At 39.7% G+C, this 20450-nt stretch overlaps 1 protein-coding gene across 2 annotated transcripts in view; it reads left to right on the top strand.

The window, feature by feature from the left end:
* The window catches only part of SHANK2 (SH3 and multiple ankyrin repeat domains 2), a gene marked incomplete at both ends in the record, with an annotated part of 313032 nt that overhangs the window by 70796 nt on the left and 221786 nt on the right, over positions 1-20450 (top strand). The window contains 2 exons of one of the 2 annotated variants that reach the window (XM_082000564.1): positions 14549-15205; positions 18718-19027. In XM_082000564.1, the coding sequence (XP_081856690.1) occupies positions 15169-15205; positions 18718-19027 (347 nt within the window). Of the gene's footprint in view, positions 1-14548; positions 15206-18717; positions 19028-20450 lie in introns of those variants that run through there. The other variant, XM_082000563.1, reaches the window with a different exon arrangement.

Below are 20450 nucleotides of genomic sequence, written 5' to 3'. Positions count from 1 at the left end.
TCTTGTTTAATATCTTTATTGATCACCTGGATGAGGGGTTTGAGTGCTCCCTCACTCAAAGTTTGCAGATGGCACCAAGTTGGGTGGGAGTGTTGATCTGCTGGAGGGTAGGAGGACTGTGCAGAGGGATCTGGACAGGCTGGATCAACGGGCGCAGGTCAACTGTACGAGGAATAACAAGGCCAAGTGCAGGGTCCTGCATTTGGGTCACAACAACCCCATGCAACGCTACAGGCTTGGGGAGGAGAGGCTGGAGAGCTGCCCGGCGGAAAAGGACCTGGGGGTGCTGGTTGACAGCCGGCTGGACGTGAGCCGGCAGTGTGCCCAGGTGGCCAAGGCGGCCAACAGCGTCCTGGCCTGTATCAGCAATAGTGTGTCCAGCAGCAGTAGGGAAGTGATTGTGCCCCTGTACTCCGTGCTGGTGAGGCAGGTGAGAGGGTGAGGAGGGACACTGAGTTGCTGGAGCATGTCCAGAGGAGCGCAGCAAAACTGGTGAGGGGTCTGGAGCACAAGTCTTATGAGGAGCGACTGAGGGAACTGGGGTTGTTCAGTCTGGAGAAGAGGAGGCTGAGGGGAGACCTCATCGCTCTTACAACTACCTGAAAGGGTGAGGTGGGGATTGGTCTCTTCTCCCAAGTAACAAGCGATAGAAGGAGAGGAAATGGCCTCAAGTTGCGCCAGGGGACGTTTAGATTGGAGATTAGGACAAATTTCTTTATTGAGAGTGGTCAAGCATTGGAACAGGCTGCCCAGGGAGGTGATGGAGTCGCCATCGCTGGAAGTGTTCAAAAAACGTGTGGACGTGGTACTTCAGGACGTGGTTTAGTGGACTCGGTGGTGTTGGGTTGATGGTTGGACTTGATGATCTTTAAGGTCTTTTCTAACCTTAATGATTCTGTGATTCTGTGATAATGCTTGCTTTGCCAGACTCCTCCTGACTCTTAAAAAATGACACGTGGACCATGTTCCCTTTTGCTGTTTGGTCTGTGAATATGCTGCAGAAATGCCCATGTCCAACAGTTTTCTAGGTTTTGCTGTGCGCTTGCTGCACTCAAGTGCTTATGTTACTTACATGAATTACTTAGTACTTGTATTCTTCTTAAAAAATGATTTTAATGTCCATCCTAGCTTATTATGAACACTAATATTTAATGCCTGTAGATTAGCAATAAGTAAGTTCTTTCCCAGTGCTTGAGAAAAATTGGTCTATTCTTGAATAAAACAAAAATTAAAGTTGTTATATAATATTTGTTTTCATTCCTTTCATAACTTTATTCCCCTAACAAGCCTGAGGACTTCAGAGGTCTTAGCTCTCCAAAGAAATTTCTGCTGTGATCATGCTTGACATTCCCACTAGCTGTGTGTGGCTTGCATGAATGCATGCAAATATTGCTGCTTTAGATCATGGCCTGAATAGCTAAGAAGGTGATTTCTTAATATGATTAGTATGCTTGTATTCTCCCAAATTCCCTGCATGTAGTATCGAGATAGGTAAGTCTTATTAGACTTAAGTAAGTCTTACTTGTGCTATTTAAAAACTTTTTCTGAATGTGCTGTATTTTGAGAAGTTACTAGAATCAACAGAACATTGAAAGAGACCATTTGCCATTGAGAGGGGTCATGATTTCTTGGTGTGTGCTTGTACCTCCATTTACTCAGAAATATCCGCCTGGGATTATTGCCATTAGTATTAAATTTCTGCTTTATTTCAATTTCATATCTCCTTTTCCATACTATTCCCTAAATTTTGTCTCATAGTAATCCTTGAATTCCTGTTTAACAACTTCAGTCATCGTTCAGAGTCTCCTTACTCCAGTTCATTCATTGCAGGCGTTTCTGGAGCTGCAGTGTTGTTTTCTGCCAGCCACTTGCCTGAACTGCCCATTCTTATGCTACCTTTATGTGCTGTTATGTGCTTATGGGGTCTGTTCATCACTGCTAATCCAGTCTCTAGACTTTGGGGTTTTTCCTCTCCTCTTTTCCTTTATGTGTTTTCATGTCTTTCCTTTACAGCGCTCCCTGTTAGTGAAGACGTGTTTCTTAACCTGCCGTTAGTAGTTTTGTGCTGGGGGGTTTGTTCTGTCATTGACTCTAGGCACCACCTCACTAGGTAGGTATTGAAAATGCAGAATATCGATAGATGTAAAGTAGTAATGTTGTAAAAGCCAAGAAAATGGTGATCGGTCACAGAACCTTAGTTAGGAGATAGCTGCTTCCCTCCCCGCCTTTTTTCCTGTAAAGGACAGTGACAGAGTAGATGAGAAATGTCAACTAAATTTACGGGCAAAGGTTTTCCCAGCCATAATGGTGCATAGTGACAATAGCCCTGACAGTGCAGCCCTTTATGGAACACAGATGAACGTTAAAATTGGTCAGTAAGTCTTAATTAGTAAGATTCTAAAATAAAATCCACATTGAAACAGAATAAGATGATGATAAGGAGACATAATCTGTATTTCTTTTATGGTGTTACTTATCACTACCGATACGTATTTTCAGGAAAGGCTGCCTCTTCCTGTCAGTTAATGATCAGAAATTCTCATATAGTCTCTCCTAAAAAACCTAACATTAAATGCTAAGTGTCTTGATCATGCAAACTAAAACAAAGGACTAAAAAAACCCTGCCCATTCTTTTAGATAATGGACCAGTGGGGCAGTAGTTAAAGATGAGTTTCCTAGTTAATATTTTGAACCTTGTCTATTGAAATATTGATGATGTTTGAATAATGAAATGGAAGGCTTACTGGGTTGTTCTGTTGCAGTTATACTCTGGAGAGTACGATTCACAGAGATTTCTGTCTACAGTTGTGAAATTTTTCACTTTTGCTCCACAGATTATTCCAGTCCCTTGATGAATCAAAGCAGCAAATTGTTTTTCTCCATTTATTTTGCTAAGTCTAGGTCGCACTAGAATGCATGGCAACAGTAGAGGTAGGGATAAACTGCACTGCCCTGTACAGCTTTGATTGAAATGGGGCTTGTCATCAGGACAGGCTGTGGAGACCTACCTTCCAGCCTGTCTGACTGTTGTGAACCAGGGTGCACTGGTCTTCCCAGTTATATGCTTAGAAAAATCCATGAATTATGACTGTTCAGAGGAACGGTAGGGGGAGAAGAGAAATACTTTCCCATACTTTCTATACTTTTATACTCTTCTGCTCTTCTAGTTATCCTACATAGGTCCATTTCTATTGCTTTGTAACAGTCCTCTATCTTGCATCATTCAAATGTTCCTTTATTTCTTGAGTGAAATTCTGGTCCCACTGGAGTCCTTTGCAAAAGATACACCACCTTTACTGGGACTAGGATTTAAACAGCTGTGACTTTCCCATTCATTACTTAACACCCTATAGAGTAAGAGGTGCATCTCTTCCAAGTTAAGCCCGTGTCAAAATTCTGTGACTCTGTGAATGGTGTAGGAGATTGCTCAGACCATTTACATTTTGTAGCCTTTCCTACATAAATTTAAATCAGTAATTAGTCACTCCTGCATCTCCATTATTTGCTGTATTACTTTTGGTTGTTATATGGTTTGATAAATCTTTGTTAAAACTGGTGTCTGGTATTCAGAAATGAAATAAGGTTTGAGAAGATGCTGTAAGAATTGCTTAGTATCACCTTACTCCTTTGTGCAATGTGCAGCTTCCAAGCGTACGCTGCTTTCTTGTTTATATGCTACATGACATGCCCTTTCTTGAGTTGTTGAGTACTGTCGCTCCCAAGCGTTTTAAAGCAGTAGTCCGTTTTCATTTTCTCCATTGAAAATCTCTTTCAGATTATTTCTCCCAGATTCACTGGGAATCACTGGAATTTCACTGTATTTCTTCCTATCTTCCAATATTCCACTTCCATTTATACTTTATTTCTTGACCTCAGATGTGTCCTGTGAGTCCCATCTCTTTCTCCTCCTCCTTTTCTGCTGACAATTCCTTTGATGTTCCTTGCAGCTTCCCAACATAGTGGAAAACACGGTCCTAGCCAGGGGGACTTAGGGTGAGTCGTTTCTAAATTTCTTGCCAAATCCTTGACCAGGAAAAATATTTCAGGACTTTACAGACAATTTACTCTTGCAGTGATTCTATAAAAGGTTTCCCAACTTCATAAATTTCCATTTATTCTTGTTCTGTTTCACCACCCTTCCACCAGTCATTGGCCAGCTGATGGAGTGGTCTCAGGCTTTCCTGACCTCCACTGGAAACACGGCACGGGGGATGCGAATAATCTTTGACTGTGTTTCTATCCTCTGTTGCAACAGAGGCATCCTGGGAACTGTGGTCACCTATATGTTGTCTATAAGCAGTGGTTCCTCAGAAGCCAAAGCTGCTAGGGGCTGCTTGCAGGATTGCTGCACCACAAGTTCCCAGTGAAACTGTGTCTGGTGTTCACTGGTGGAGATGAAGGCTGGATCTTTCCTTTATTTTAGGTATTTATTACAAAAGTTAGTAAACAAAAAATATTGCAGGTAATTTGAATTTACTTCTCAACTGAAGCTTCCTAATGTAATATCTGAAATACATATTTTGTTACCCTGTTTTATCTGTTCTGTTTTACGTACTTTTTTTGATACCTAGTGTATTATTTATGTGCTTTTGTTGCTTATAAAGATGTACTGCTTATTACTTATAATTCTCATACCTGAAATTGTGCCCTTGAATATATGAGTGCAATCATCATAACTTAGTTTAGATGTGCTTCTGTAGATGATGACAAGCTAAATCCTAGGTGGTTAATGCAAAATGAGCCTGCGTCTAATGACAGTGCTGGTGGACACCTATAGTAGTTACACATGTGTACAGGTAATACCAACATGAGAATGATTTATCTCCTAAACACACAGTCTGCAATTGTTCTGAAACATCAAGAATCCGCACCTGAAATGCCATGACTTAGTAGGGGACAACATACACAATTTGCTTATTTGTACAATTACTCTCCTTTCTCTGTTCCCCTTCTTTTTTAGGGATGTGCATTGCTGTTTTCTACTAGCTTTATTTCAATCAGTTCTTGTCCAGAAGAAAACAGAGTTATTTTGAAACTTGAACATGGAAGTCAAATTTTATTGTAGCACTCATGATGTCCGGGGGTGTGACTGCCAAATAATATCCAGAACACTTCTATTTTCATAGTAATGTCTTGGATGTCAGCCATGCATTTTCCGCTGAATTAGTGGGTATCATGTTGCAATATCTATAACTGCTGCCAGAAACATAAGAATAAATGGTCATAATTCTGAAATAGTATGTACATAAGTTTACTTTTTCATAATGGGTTTTAAGCTTGCACCTTCTTTATTCTTTCAGTTGATCTTATTTACCTGCTCTGACTTACTAACCTATATAAACAAGACAGTCCTTTTTTGTATTCTTGTTACATAAAATCTAAGCTCAGCTGACAGTACATCATCTCAAAACTTAATCTACAGGCAATATCAAGAAAGAGGCTACACTGGGGTGGGGGCAAGTCTTTCCTCCACATTTTCATTGTTACATGCAAGTGATGATGCCTTGAACCAGAAGTAGGCATAGTATTGCTAATGTTACTTTAATTATTAATCCACTTCAAGAACTCTTCAGTGAGCAAGCTTTCCTTTCTCAATGGGATTAACCACTAAGAACATTACAAATGCTGCAAACACCTACGTATTTGTACAAAGATAACCCCCTGTTACAGCAGATACATTCTTTTTTTATCCTTTCTTATTTATACCAGCATGATTCATTAACAGTTATTTTTGAGTTGAAGAAATGTAGGCTACTAATGTATTTTAAAATGCTGTTATTTTAATGAATAAGTCAGCAATGTTTTAGTTTCTTTTTAACACCAAGTGTCTAAATGGAACTAAGGATACTGAGACAATTATCAGCTTAAATTATTGGGTTTTATCATTTAAGGATCCTGCTTGATAACATGACTTAACCTAGAGCTTGCTCTCTTCTATTTAGAAGAGAAGATATTTTGAGGGTTGAATGGTTGCATTGTGTAACTACTATTTGTAGCACAAAAGACAATTGGGAATTTGCAGTGAGAGACTCTCTACTCAGGTAACCCAAACGTGCATCGTCTCAAAAGTGTAAGTATAACTTACTTGGTGCCCATAGTGCTAGGTCCACTCTGGAATTCAGATGATGAGGATATGAGCAAATGAGGAATTCTTGAAGATCGCTTATACTAGATGGAAGGGAAAAAAATGTGTGCACAGGATAATGTGGGGTGCAATAATGATGGTCCTCAGTGACTCCATATTTGATAAGCTATAGCTGCATAGCTATGTAAATGCTTTTTGCCTTCTAGTTTGTTATGCAAGTCTATGGGATATGGAGGTCTTGGTGACGACTTCTACACTTATGACCCCCAGCAGCATTCTCTCCTTAAATTCTCCTCTCACTACTTGCAGGTTCATGGGCTTCAGGGAGGCTGCAGAGTCAGCAATTTTGTTCTCTTGGCACTTAGTTTATGGTTTTGGTGATAATAGCTCTGCCGGAATAAAAATGGGCTCCTTTTGCTGCTCTACTGTAACATAAGACTGAAAGTGGTAATGCATGTTTTTATCATTAAATACATCATAAAGTAGCATGCACCTGTGGGAAGCCAACCAGTAGAGTGAAAAGCTTTCACAGTTCTGACAGTTCAAGCCCAGCTATGTCTCCTCAGTATAGTAATACATTCTTTTCTCAATGAAAATATTACCTTCAAAGTGCAGCAAGGTGCTGAAAAGATATAGCAGTGTCATATTAACTACTTGATTGTTCTTTCCTCGCTTGACAATTACACCTTTGTGTATGATGATTGGGTGATTTTGTCTTTGTTGCTAATTTTATGTAGTTTTGCCATGAGGGAATGTCTTCTAGAAATCTCTCTCCTGATGCACTCGTACATGCCCTTTATTTTCCTTTGTCTCTGAGTGGCAGGCAGATTGACCTTAGAGGACTGGTGATGGAAGCAGTGAAAGGTAACTATAGCCAGGAGAAGAAGGGATAACAAGGTTGAAAAATAGTAGTGAAAGATTTAAGAGTTGAAGAAGAGGGAGGAGCTGGAGCTAAAAGAAGATATTGTGGATTTGTTTCTTTGCTGTTTTCTTACAATTCCTGCTTTGGGCTAACTCACAGTGATGCATGAACTTTAACGTCATGGCTTAGTTTCTTCTGTCTTTTTCCCTGCAGTAAATCAGGAGTAACTGTATGTGTGAGAAACTCTCCAGCCGAGGGGGTGCTATAAAGCTGGCATTCATACTAGGTGCACTTCTCCATCCTTAGGCACCTTGTGTTACCATTTAGACTTCTGCGCAGGTACTGTAAAATGTTGTCAGAGCAGAGTGGATGAATTTCATATCTGATCTGCTGGGGGAATAGTCCCAAGAGATAGGAAGCCTGGAGAATTGGATTCAACTGACTGACACCTAAAATAGTACACAGAAATTTACCCTACGCCCCCCACCCTCCCAGCAATTGCAGTTGTCTATATACATTGTACCACAATGCATGTGCCTGTGGGACACCACTTGACCACTTTGGCTAGTTACATATTTTGTAACTTCTACAAGAGACCAATCTTCCCCCCTGCCCTTGAGAGCAATATAGACTTTTCAGTTATGAAAACGGTGTTATTCTAAATAAAACTGACATGATCCACCAACACTTTTGGAAGCACAGATGCTTTGTCCCACTATTTACTAAAGAGGTTCACACTTAGATTAAAGCAGTGAAATCAAATCTCTGAATAAAACCTGGAACAACATAATGATTTAAGGAATTTGTTGAGAGCTTTTGGTAGGAGGAAAGTTACACGAAGGCAAAATTAGATTGTTTTCTGTACAACACCAGAAGACAGAAACGGCATGCAATCCAATAATGGTACATTTGTTTTTCTACGCATCTTGTGTAGTTTCGTTTATCTTTGTTCTCCTCTGCAACATCAGACTGCAATCTTCAAATTTGTATACTGCATCCAAGGCCTATCAGCGTCAGACGTTAGAAGAAGAATCCGGCATCTTTGTTTGCAGGAGCTACCAGACATGAAAGTCTCCTCTCTGTGAATGACACTGCTTTTTAGTTATTATTTTTTTAGCACAAACTATGTGGGTTGGGATATGCACAGCCCCCTGATGTTAAATTATATTTTTCTCAACTCAATGTATACATAATGCAAAGAAGGAAATTAATTTGTTGTGTAATTCAATGCTTCTGAGTGATGCTGCATCAGGACTAGACTTCCCAGTGTATCATTAGTGGAGAAAATTGCACCATCCTTTCACCAGCTTGTTTAAAGAGCATAAGAATTTGTAGTAGGATATAATTATATTTGATTTGTATTTTCTATCTTATTGTTGGAGGTAAAAGAATGCAGCTTCAGGGGTTCACACTTGAATGCTTTCAGTTCAAGCTGACAGTCTGAGCTAAATAGATCTTTCTGTCCAGATACCATACAAGTTGTTAATCTCTTGCTTCAGCGACACTTGTAAGTAGCTGGTTACTAATAGTCTGCTGCTTTATAAAGATGAACAATTCTGGATGAATTCTGCTTGCTGATGAAAACAGACCTTGAAATCAGCCCAGTCCCTATTTAAAGAAATCAGTTAAAACAAGTAGTTTCATCATCCGTTGCCTTTTTTGAAAAGGTTCACGATAACTATTTACTTTTTAAAGAATTTTCTCTTTCCTTGTCTTCACAACCAGCAGAGAAAACTATTTGTTCTCTGGGTGCACAAATGTATAGAAGATAGATACAAATAGCTATTGTAGTTATTTGTAGTATTCAGAGTAAGACTGGATGTTACTTTCAACCCAAACATGCATAATAGAAATGAGGGGTGATGGGTGCTCTGGGAGTATAAAACCTGAGAAACCCTTGTCAGAGCTGGTCTTCCTGTTCCCCACCTCTGGCTGAGGGAGAATACTCCACAGAAACAGAACTATATAAAATATAGGTTTTTATTTGGATAAGTTGCTTTTTTGTTATAGCAGTATACCTGTTAGGATGAAAGTGAGTGATACATATTTTATTCAAATAGGCTGCTTTCTTTGACATTTCTGATAGATTTCAGTCATGTTTTAAAATTCTCCTTCAGCTGTTGTAGCTTTCTCTCATTGCATTTGCTTTTCTCTCTTTTCACACTGCTACTTGCAAGACATCTCCCTCATTACTGGCCATTGTTTCCTCCCCACTTCCAGCCTTTGACAGGAAATTGGAGGGTTTCATTTTCCCACTTTTTAACCTTCCATTGTTCCCGTTCTGTCTGCACCCCTGACCCAGATGGCTCACGCAATTGTAGGCTACAAAGCAGCCTCTCATCCTTGGGGATGCAGGTTTTCTTTTGGTTCTCAGATAAATTCTGATCTGTGTTCCTGTATCACTGCAGTCAGAGCTTGAGGTATTTGTGGGTATTGCCACATTAAGCCTGGTAAATTTTTTTAAAGAAAGGGTATACCCATGATATTCAAGCTCTTTTGGATCATAATTTCTAAACCTATTATTTTCTAAGCTATCAAAGAGGTTGCAGGCATTTGTTCTGACATATAACAAGTTTATGCAGTACTTGGAATTTTTAAATGTAATCTAAATAGAAGATTCTCTGTATCTTCTTAATGTTGTGTGAGCATCTGAAAGTAAAGCCTTAAGGTGAGCATGTCTCCCTTCTGCAGGAGCATGCAGCTCTTTGAATGTTATTCTCGCTGTAATCTTAGTGAAGGCTTATCGATAGTCACATGAGTATGGCAAGAAAGAGGGATTGATTTTCATTTCCCAGGATTTACCTGTGGCAACTCTATATTCATCAACTTTTAAACGCCTTTGAAATGCACCCACAAACACATACACCTCACATGCTTAGTTATTAAAATACTTCCAATAACAGGAATTACGAAGTGTTTTCTGCAGAATCGTGGAGCCCAGCAGTGGCCAGTTCATGCCACCGAAAGAATTGCCTCTAATCAAGCCTTCCACACAGCTGTGGCTTTTGCTGGATATCTGTGAGCCTTTCCAACTACCTGTTGTTTTTTGAGCAAGGTCTGTGCTAGGTTCCTCATGAGAGCAGAGTGAGGCTGACCCTTGTCACATAGAGCAAAGTTTGGGGATGGCAGTGTAATGGAAGGGCCAGGTGACAGAAGGAGTGTCTGGCGTATGCCTAGGGAACTTGCACTGCTAGTTTTCATTTTTCTTTCTCCTTCTAATTGGTAACTCTTGCCATCTGTTCCTGAGCCATCCCTCTGCCGTCCTTTCCTACACAGTATCCTGCTTCCATTCTACCCTTCAGACTTGGACTGACTGCCTGAAGGCTACTAATAGGAGCTGATTGGTGCCTGTAATAGTTGGGTGGTAAGAAGATGCTAACAGTCATGTGGCAAGAAAGATACTAATGCTCGGTCAGCTGGGGCTGGGCTCTTCAAGCATCATTTGAGTGGGCTCAGATGCTTCTCTCAGTGCTGGTTTAACTGCAGCTTCCTGAGCAAACTCCCCAGATTTTTTTCAGAAAAATAAACTCCCTTTGCTTTATAAAATAGGTTTAGTTGTTCCCCTGAGGTGGATTCCTTCTGAATCTGTCACCATTGCCTGTGTTCCTGACCACCTTGTGGCTCTGTGGAATAAGTAATCTAGAAGCACTCTACCAGCCTAGCGATTTTTGCTTTTTTTCAGGAGTCTTTTTGTACTTTACAGTCTATATTTGAATCTGTCTTTTCTTGTCTAACTTTCCATTTGGTGGCTTAGCATACGGTAAGCCTATTTTGTAGTGGAGAGAAATGCATTTATACATGCTAAGAACTGTATTTATAACAAAAACCTAGATGTGTATACAAGTTAAAGGGATTTTTCTGGCAAGAACTCCAAAATGGACAAAATCATAAAAGAACAAAGCATGGAAATAACAACTGTGATCTACCATTATCTGAGAAGCCCATGCTCTTATAGGTGTGTTGGTAGGAAGATTAAGCAAGAGCATTGATTTGGTCACAGATAATTTTTTTGCTTTTCTAAAGGCATTTAAGTGCCTAAAAATAGATCCTCAAGAGTATGTAACTCATTGATTTCCATAGATTCCTAATGAGATCTATGGACTGAAATACGTATAGAAATTTGGGAACCTGATGTTACAAATGTACAAAAAAATGCTAGTCAGAATTAACTTAAAACCCATGTTTTGATTTCTGTTTAAGGTGACATTTTCTTCACAGAGACGTCCCCATGCAGAGCTCACAGACATTTTCCTGAGCACCTACAGAAGTAGTAGGGAGATTAAGACTTACCTCACCCCTGTTTGTAAGGTTCTTCATTATTTTTAGACTGTGGATGCTAATGACTTGTTTGTTATATTATTGTTGTTGTGTGCTAGCATAGTCAAATTACTATGTTTTTGTCCTGAGCTAATAGTACCAAGAGTACCATTGTGAGGCAGAAAATCTTTCAGGCAAAGGTGTAAGCTGCTGGAGTATTGGCTTTTTTTTAACTTCCCAACACCACAGATTTTAGGAGTCCTGTTAAAATAAACAAATTCTAATAAGCTATTAGTGAAAATTAGAAAAAAATAAAAAACTGCAGCTGCAAATAGCTCACTGACTTCCTTGATTGTCGTATTTTCCAAATGTACAATAGTGCTTATTGCAGTAGGCTCTGCTGTGTAGGAAGACATTTTATTTCCTGCATTGGCGAAAAGACAGTTAAATGGAATAAAAGTGATCACTCATCAGGTGGTGTATCTGATGGCGTAGATTGTAGAGTTCCCACAATTTCCATGAAACTCAATAATTTCAAGTGACTTTAATATTTTTTATGTTTTTATAACACTGATTAGAAACTTCTAGATGATGAAATGCTACAGCTCTGGCAAAAATCTAATAAAAATACCCCGTGGGATTGATTCTGATTGACTACAGTTGCCTGTCTGTTTTTGTTTTACTGTATATGAACAGACATGAATGAGCACAGTTGAGTTAACCGTTTCCTCACCTAGCTGCTGTGCTTAGGTACTTAGGTGATCAGTACTTTGAATCACTGACACCCACATAAAAGAAAAGGCAGTTTGAGGATGCAACTCCCATGGTTCTACACTAGTGTCACCTTGTCAGTAAAACACCTAGGACATTCTGCTTAGAGAAACAGCAGCAATGCTGAGATCCCATCCCTTTGTAGATAGTTGATGTTTATAGCTTGTATGTAATTTTCTGTGACTGCTGTTCTGGTTATTAAAGTGCAGAACTGAGCGTAGGGAGGCAGTGATTTTCTTCTTTTCCTGTGGGCACGACAGGTAATTCTCCTCTTCAAGTATATGGGGCTCAATCTATTGTCAGTACTGTATCGTCAGTAAAGTATAGTGCCCTGCACTGTGCAAAACTGATTTAAGATGCACTCCCTGGGAAACCTGTGCCCATGGGCATTCCAGCAGTGCTTGGAGCTAAGGATACGTGGCAGCGGCAGAGTCTTTATGTTATTGTGCTGTTCCTAAAAGTAAGGAGCACCAGCAAGCACTTGCCTAACTTTTACAAAGGACTATCTCAGCCCTGTCAGTAAGCAAAAATTAAGGTTTCATTCATTTTAATGCTCTTTCTGAGCATTTCAGTGTCGTGGTTTAGCCCCAGCCAGCAACTAAGCACCACGCAGCCGCTCGCTCACTCCCCCATGGTGGCACGGGGGAGAGAATCGGAAGAGTAAAAGTGAGGAAACTCATGGTTTGAGATAAAGACAGTTTAATAAGTAAAGCAAAAGTCGCGCACGCAAGCAAAGCAAAACAAGGAATTTGTTCACCACTCCCCATGGGCAGGCAGGTGTTCAGCCATCTCCAGGGAAGCAGGGCTCCGTCACGTGTAATGGTTTCTTGGGAAGACAGACGCCATAACTCCGAACGTCCCTCCACCCCTTCCTTCTTCTTTGTCCCAGCTTTATATACTGAGCATGACGTTATATGGTATGGAATATCTCTTTGGCCAGCCTGGGTCAGCTGTCCCGGCTGTGTCCCCTCCCAGCTTCCCGTGCACCCCCAGCCTGCTCGCTGCAGGCCAGCATGAGAAGCTGGACTGTCCTTGAGTACTTAGCAACAACTCAAAACATCAGCACCTTATCAACATTTTCTCATCCCAAATCCAAAACATAGCCTCACACTAGCTTCTATGAAGAAAATTAACTCTACCCTGGCTGAAACCAGGACATTCAGGAACTACCACCATAAAACTCGCTTCTGTCAGTCTCCATTTGCCTATTGAAGCAGGAGTACTACCAGATACTGAGGTTTTCATGCACAATTTACGAGCCCTTGCATACCATTGGCTAGGTCTAGTTAGAAAGAACTATGGAAATGCAAAATATTATTAATAATTACAGCTCCTTGGTCATTTGTAGCTCTAAATATAATCAGGGAGCTTGAATGAAGATCCTAGAAAAAGTAATGCACAGAAGTTTATCATTCCAATTAGTGGCATGGTTGTTCTGGCGTACCAGTTCTTGTTCTGGAAACAATATTGATTCTTTTGGGGAGCAGATATTTATAAATTAGCGAATAAGAGTTCAAACTCACTCTTTAGAAAGCTTTGCATCTTTTCAAAGTTAGAAAGAAAATTCCTGCTGTCAAATAAAGATGTTTAAGGGTGTACATATGCTGCATCCAACATTTCCTCTGGTGAGAACATTTCCACCTGCTAAGAATAGTTGCTTTTAAAAATAAATAGAACCAAAGCGTAAAATTATATTGATTTAGAGAAATATTCTTTTCTTTATAAATTAATAGCTATGTAGACACTGGAATGTTAAGTTTAAACTATTCAATTCATTTGTGCTTACTAATTCTTTTCAGTGTTATGTTAAATATGAAATTGTAATGCATACAGAAGTTAAATCCATTAAAGTAATTTATTTTCTGTCTGTCTTGAAGCAGCTTTCTCAGTGAGAAAAAGACCTAATTTTCGAAAGAGATGCATTAGCGATCAGCAGAGATGTCTGAAATGGAATAAATATTTATTGACTGTTACAGAGTTTATACTATTTGAAGACAGTTTTTCATGTAGGTTACTGTGGGTTTTTTTTAACAGTGAGTTTCCTATTCCTTGGAATCTTGGTATCTTACACTTGACTAGTTATGCTTAAAATTTTTGTGATTTTTAACACCTCCTCCCTGCTTCCTATCTGCCCATTTCAGTTATTTGCTCTTCCTCTGGGAGCACTGGCTGACATAGCTATCTATAGAATTTTTTGTCAGAATTAGTACTTTAAAACTGCAATGGCTACATCATTTATTTTCTGGCATCTGCACTGAATTAAGTGAAATGGCTTGGTCAAATTTTCCTATTTTTACCTTGTGCAAAAAGAAATTCTGGTTTATTTTTGTGCAGTGGAAGAGAACTGGAAAACAATTGTGCTGGTATCTCATCTGTTTTGGACTGGAATATAGGCCATGTTAAGATACTCTGTTTAGTGGCAGTTTTGTCTCTGTTCTTAACGTACGTAGTCATTGTGTGAAGCTTGGTGTGATTTATACTTTTCCTCAGATTGGCTCTTTGGAGCATTGCAGTAAGCAGGCAAATAAATAGCAAAAAGCAAATAAATAGCAAAAAGCCTCTGAGCACTGAGAGTCAGCTGAGCAAGTTTAAAAGCTAAATGCACTTGTACAGCAGCTCTCACCTCTGTCAAGGCTTTCCTTCCCCCAGCTGCAGCCTGCAGAGCACTGCTGCGAAGTACCTTTTCACACCTCCCTCCCCGCTGCCCTTTGCAAATGTGAATTTTTGGCCCCCTCGGAGCCCCGGCCACCTGCACATGCCTCAGCCCGGCACTTGCTCCCGCACAAATGCAGCGCTCGTGGAAGCAAAGAGTAGCGTCTGCAGGGCTGTGGCAGTGGTGTTCACATGACTAATGCTGTGAAAGATAGCAAGATTTTTTTTCTTTTTTTTCTTTTTTTTTTTTTTAGCAGCTCCAGTCTATGCACAGTTGGCTCCCAGCTGACAGACAGAATGTGGGGTGGGCTTTGTCACCAGAACGCTGGGTACTGCATGCCCAGCTATGCTCGCAATTACACAGTGCCCAGAAACCTGCTGCTTATGTTAGGGTGCAGGCAGCCTGAACACATAGAAATTGGGTAGCTTTATTTTTTTTTTTTCCTCTTTTTTTTTCTTTTTTTTTTTTTTTGTTTTTTGCCTCTCTCTTCCCAGCAAAGGTTATATAATGAGGGGATTGCTGCTAAAGTAAAAAGGGAAAATGAAGTCTTTGTTAAATGCCTTCACAAAGAAAGAAGGTAAGCAATGAAAGCAGAACACTTTGATGTTTCAGACCGGTGTTTTCTTGTGTACATTTATTATGATTGGCTTAGTGACTCTATAATTAAGCAATTCCTGCAATTTCTTTTTCAAAATTATTTTATGTTAGACAGTCCATTTAGGCAACTGATTATTAAGGCTGGATGTGACTTTATTCATTTTAGGTTTTTCTCTGAAGAGTCAAGTAGTTATAAAAATGTTTTTGTTCCCTTAGAAATGCATTTGAAGACACGTAAGGGATTTCCTAGGTGAATTTTGTCAGTAAATGATGCTGAATTGCCCCTTCAGATGTATGAAATGCCAGAAATAGAATTCTGAGAGCTGGAGGAAGGATTAAATAGCACTTTCAGGTATGGTTTTAGGGATGATAATTTTTAGGGGCATGAAATTAGTTCAGGCATTTTCATGTCATTTTATATCAAGTGTTTTTCCCAAGGAAGTTTTGTGACAGTTTTTCTTACAGTTCTGAACACGATGAAGTATTAGGGAAAAACAGTGTCCAACAGGGGTTAAAGCATGGATATTTGCATTTAATCATTTTGTGTTTTAGTTATTTTTTTAATTGGGAAAATAATATAAATAATGCCTATAAGAAGCAGCTGAAAAAAAATCCACCCACTTACAGTTTGCAGATTGCTGGGGAAAAGAAACAGTTGGGTGGAATATTAATCACTTTAGGCACGGAAATGCTTATTTTTAACTCTTTCTATAAAAGATTTCTGTTAGACACACGTCAACTGGTGTAATTAGTTGTCCCCTTTCCTGTTTATTTTCTGTAGTAAAAGCTAATCTTGCTTGCAGTTCTCTCCTTAAGAACAGAACATTAATAGCAAAGCAAACCTAACTTCTAAATGGTCATAAAAATCATGAAAAAAATGAAATCATTTATGAATCAAAAAATTCATAAAACGAATTAATTTAATCTGGTACCGGGAGAATGTGTATCCATACAAAACATACCCTGTTTTTCCATAGGAATGAATGCACCAGTTTTGTGTGTTCTAAAATCTGTTGCTATAAATGTGCTCAGCAATTCTCTCTGTGCTGTCACCCCACCTGGGCACTGTGCCCCTCGTGCTCCCTCCCACTCCCACCAGAAGATACCCCACCAGCCTCTCAAAAGTTACAGTAAACATCCCCAAAATTTTGGCAATATTTAGTTTTATCAGTCTGTGGCTGGAAGGCTCAGCAGTCTGCTTGGAGTGTTACCTGTTATTTTAATGAAAGATTAAAATCTAAGGATGAGATCCAATTTTTACTGAAGTCCAAGAGAAACTTTTGTGACCCTTAGGGAACAGCACTAGACCTTCAGGTAGCAAACCTGTATGTGCAAAACATTCCCCAGATTCAGTTTTGTGTGCTTTCTCCTTTACTGAAATTACTACAGTAGCTATTCTTCTTTACTGTACCTGGGAAAGATCCCTGTCTTCAATGAAATAATTTCTAGAGCTGTTTTTTGAATGTCAAAAATACAGGAATGCACAAATGGCACATCAATGTATATCTATATACGTATACATCAATCTAGAGGATCTGTGTATGTCAGTTTTGGAAATAAGCGCTGTGAGTTTTCTTTTAAGTTAGTACTAACCAGGGCTTTCACTGTGGTATCTGAAGCACCAAGGTGCTTTCAGTGACATACACTACTGCTTTGAAACCTTAAAAAAATGTGAAATATGAGGAACTTGAAATACTCTGAAAATGACAGTTTCTGCCAGTTTCTAGCACAAATATTGGACTTCTATGCTTTATCCCCTTTAACAGCTTTTAAAGACTACTGCCCTTATTTCAGCCTTGTTTTAAATGAAATATTATGCAATTAATTTAAAGCCCTATCTCTCTCTGCACACTGTTCTCTTGTTTGGTTGTTCTGATGTTGTTGAGCTATTTATCAGAGAAAGTTTCAGCTCATTAGAAATACAAAAGATGTTATTTTAAGATATTCAAAATCACAGTTAATCATAAACCGAATCTGGTGAAAATTATATAAACCATTCTTTTACTTGCCCTTCCATCTTTATTTTGTGTTATAAATATGCCTTCAGTTTTGCTTAGAAACCTTAAATTTTGCTGTGTTCTCTGAATTGAAAGCTATATTTCAAGGCAGGACAGATTGATTCCTATGTATATTCACATTTATGTGAATTTATTTACTTGTACAGTATGACAGACATTCTTATTCTGGTTTTTGTGTGTTTGTGAAGGGTATTGAATGTGTAGACATTTCTGGCACTTTGTAAGTGGCACTTACTGGCACTTTAGACATGTGGGATGATATTTTGTGGGGCTTCTTTCCCAACTGAAATATGATCTTTTGAAAATTCCAGCAGCTCAATGAAGTCCTCAGAATAATGCTTGGCTGCCTTTTGTTTGTTACACTACTGTGACTTTTCAGATGTAAATATGTGCACTTTGGATCAAATCTTGCAACCCTGTGGGTTCCACGGAAATAAATTAACGAGAGCAGTTGCATGAATGGGGACTGAGGCAAGCATGAGTTTTCAGAGTCAGATCCTTTATTACCCTATAATATGGGTAGGAAATGCCATTGCATCTAGTGATAGCTGGGTGCCTTTTATTAGGAAATTTTCCTTTTAAGTTGCATGTGGAACTAACTGACCCGCTACAGTGGGAAAAGGACATCTGGGAAATGTAGCGTCTGCTTGTACAAATTCTGGTATGACAGCGGTGCTGTGCCGGTAACACTGATGAAAGGATGGGCCCTCTGGTTTGTATGAGATTTTTAGTGCCCTTGCTTTTGTTTTCTGTTCTGACTATTTCATTAAGTAGTATATTGCAGCCTTTGGATACAGTCATGTTCTCTTTGGGACACAGCACGTGACGAAGTGAGGGTATTACCCTCGGGTAATATGTTCTATATACAATAGTAATAGATGCGGTAGAAATGCCTAGATTAGAAAGAGAGGAATACCTAGGGATTATAGCAATGTAATAGAGTTCTGCCAGAAGAAAAATCTATGTCCTCAATTTTAACCTGGAAGTTGGGGATAAGGTGACTGTTAACACTACAGACTTCAGGTTAGGCGTCAACTTGCAATGGAAGAAAATTCTCCCAGTTTGGGTGCCAATGGGAGGAGGAAGTTAGAAGATCACACATCAAAAATTCTTCTGATCAACCCTGTTCTGTGTCTTTCTGATTGAATATGACAGTGAGCATGAGTATGGACTTTTTGAGACTCAGACTTGGCAATAATCAGGTGTTTCCCCTTTCCTAGACTCTTCAGCAGACTCATGCCACTGGTGTTGCCTAACTTTATTAAAGCCAGTTAACAGGTTACCATTGCTCAGTTGTTTTCAGTTTTAATGATGTTTTCAAGATAATGAATTCGATAAGCTATGCAGGCAAGGTAGAGTTTCTGTCTCTGCAGAAGAAACAATGCCATATGTTGCTAAGTCTTTTTATGGGGTGGTAAACACATGTAAGTGGTGAAATCATCTGAGATTACCCTGGATGTCTTTCTTCATACAGTGCCCTTTAGAGAGGCTCCCACCTATTCAAACAGAAGGCGGAGACCCCCAAGCACCTTAGCAGCACCTCGGATCTTGCTTCGTTCCAACAGTGACAACAATCTGAACATCAACAACCTCCCTGAGTGGTCAGCCTCTTCCTCTGCTTCTTCACACCGGAGCCTTTCACCTCATCTACTTCAACAGATGCAGAATAATCCTAATGGAACTGTAAAAACTGTGGGGAGTTACACTCCGTCCTCCCGGAGCCGGTCACCATCCCTAAACAGGCTGGGAGAGGATGCCAAACGGCAGCAGCACAGGCACATCAGGTGACTTTTTGACTATTTGCACAGCATGAGATATCCCTAACGTCATCTTGCTGGACTGTCATGTTCTTTTATGTTATTTATATGCCCGTTTTGCACACTATATAATATATAGGTAATAAAATCTCAGCACAGTGGGACATGTCCAACTGTGAATGTTTTAGCTGGAAGGTCCAGTCAAAGCCAGCTGATTTTTCACAGAGCTCCAGCAGCCAGACAGACTTTAAAGCTCAGCGAAGCTCAGCAGTGACTTATCACTGAGTTTGCACCTCCAAATCAAGGTGCTGGTTCTCAAAATCTTTTAACAGTTGAAATAACAATTGTATTTAACTGAACAGTAAAATATTTCTGAGGTACTTGATCCCTTCATGAAAGTATTGGACATGCTTGAAACCTGTGTTAGAGCTGCTCATGGATGATGAAGCAGAGGATGTTTAAGTTCTCCCTTCTGTGGATGTGTGCTGAACCAAAGAGTAAAATAGAGGGAATAAGTGGGGCTGTGTAGGAGGCTGGCCCAGAGCATAGAGGGCTTCCTGAGATGGTGGTGATAGGTGTCATGGCCTTCCTTCATAATTATCCTTGCTGCAGGGTTCTACATTCCCTGTGACTTTGCTGCTCTTCCTTTCCTCTTGATTTACAAATGTGATTTAGCAGGCACTCTCTGCAAATGTCCTGCAGCTATGTCCCACTGGAGAGCAAATCCTGACTAATTAGAGTGATGTAGGTATTGTAAGTAATATAATAAAACAGAGGATTGTGTCTAAGTTTTGATCACAAATGGGGGCTTCAGCTTTGTGAAGCCACTGCCCTGTGAACAGACAATTACAGCTTCACTCTGAGGAGGACTTGGGAACTGCATCTGGCAAGTGTGCAAGTGATGGAGCTGCACCAGGACGAGGGGTTAAAGCGCGGGGCTGCAAAAATGAAGGGAAAGTTCTGCAAAAAGGAGAGTTCTGCAGAGCTGAGTACTGATGGAGAGAATTAGAGCTTAAACATTTTGACCAAACACATTTAATTCAGTGGTCATTTAAAATATCAGGCTTTGTCTGTTCTGTTTCCTAATGTCAAAAAATATCCGCTGTTTGGAGTAGAAAAGGACATGGGTATGGTTAAGAAATGCAGCTGTTGGTTTCTCTTTGTCATTTGTAGGTGTAATGGATCTTTACTTGAGTTTTCAAGTCAGTAAAACAAAATGTCATGTAGCTGAAGCTGTCACCTGTTACCTTGCACATTCTTCTTCTCTCCTTGGCTGTAGGCACCCAAACTGGTGAGCACTGTTTGTGATAGTAACAATACTGCTGGAGAGTGGAAATAGCTGTGTTGTAAAAAACACTTGTCTGAAATACAAGTCGCTGGAAGGAACAAGATACAAATTTCCTGTGCCAGTCCATTATGACATGAACTTGAGTAGAGCAAACTCATGTTA

Source organism: Phaethon aethereus (genome assembly GCF_964289735.1).
Source record: "Phaethon aethereus genome assembly, chromosome: 5".
Classification (NCBI taxonomy): domain Eukaryota; kingdom Metazoa; phylum Chordata; class Aves; order Phaethontiformes; family Phaethontidae; genus Phaethon; species Phaethon aethereus.
The sequence above is the reverse complement of the archived record's forward strand: the minus strand, read 5'-3'. Positions and strand labels throughout refer to the sequence as shown.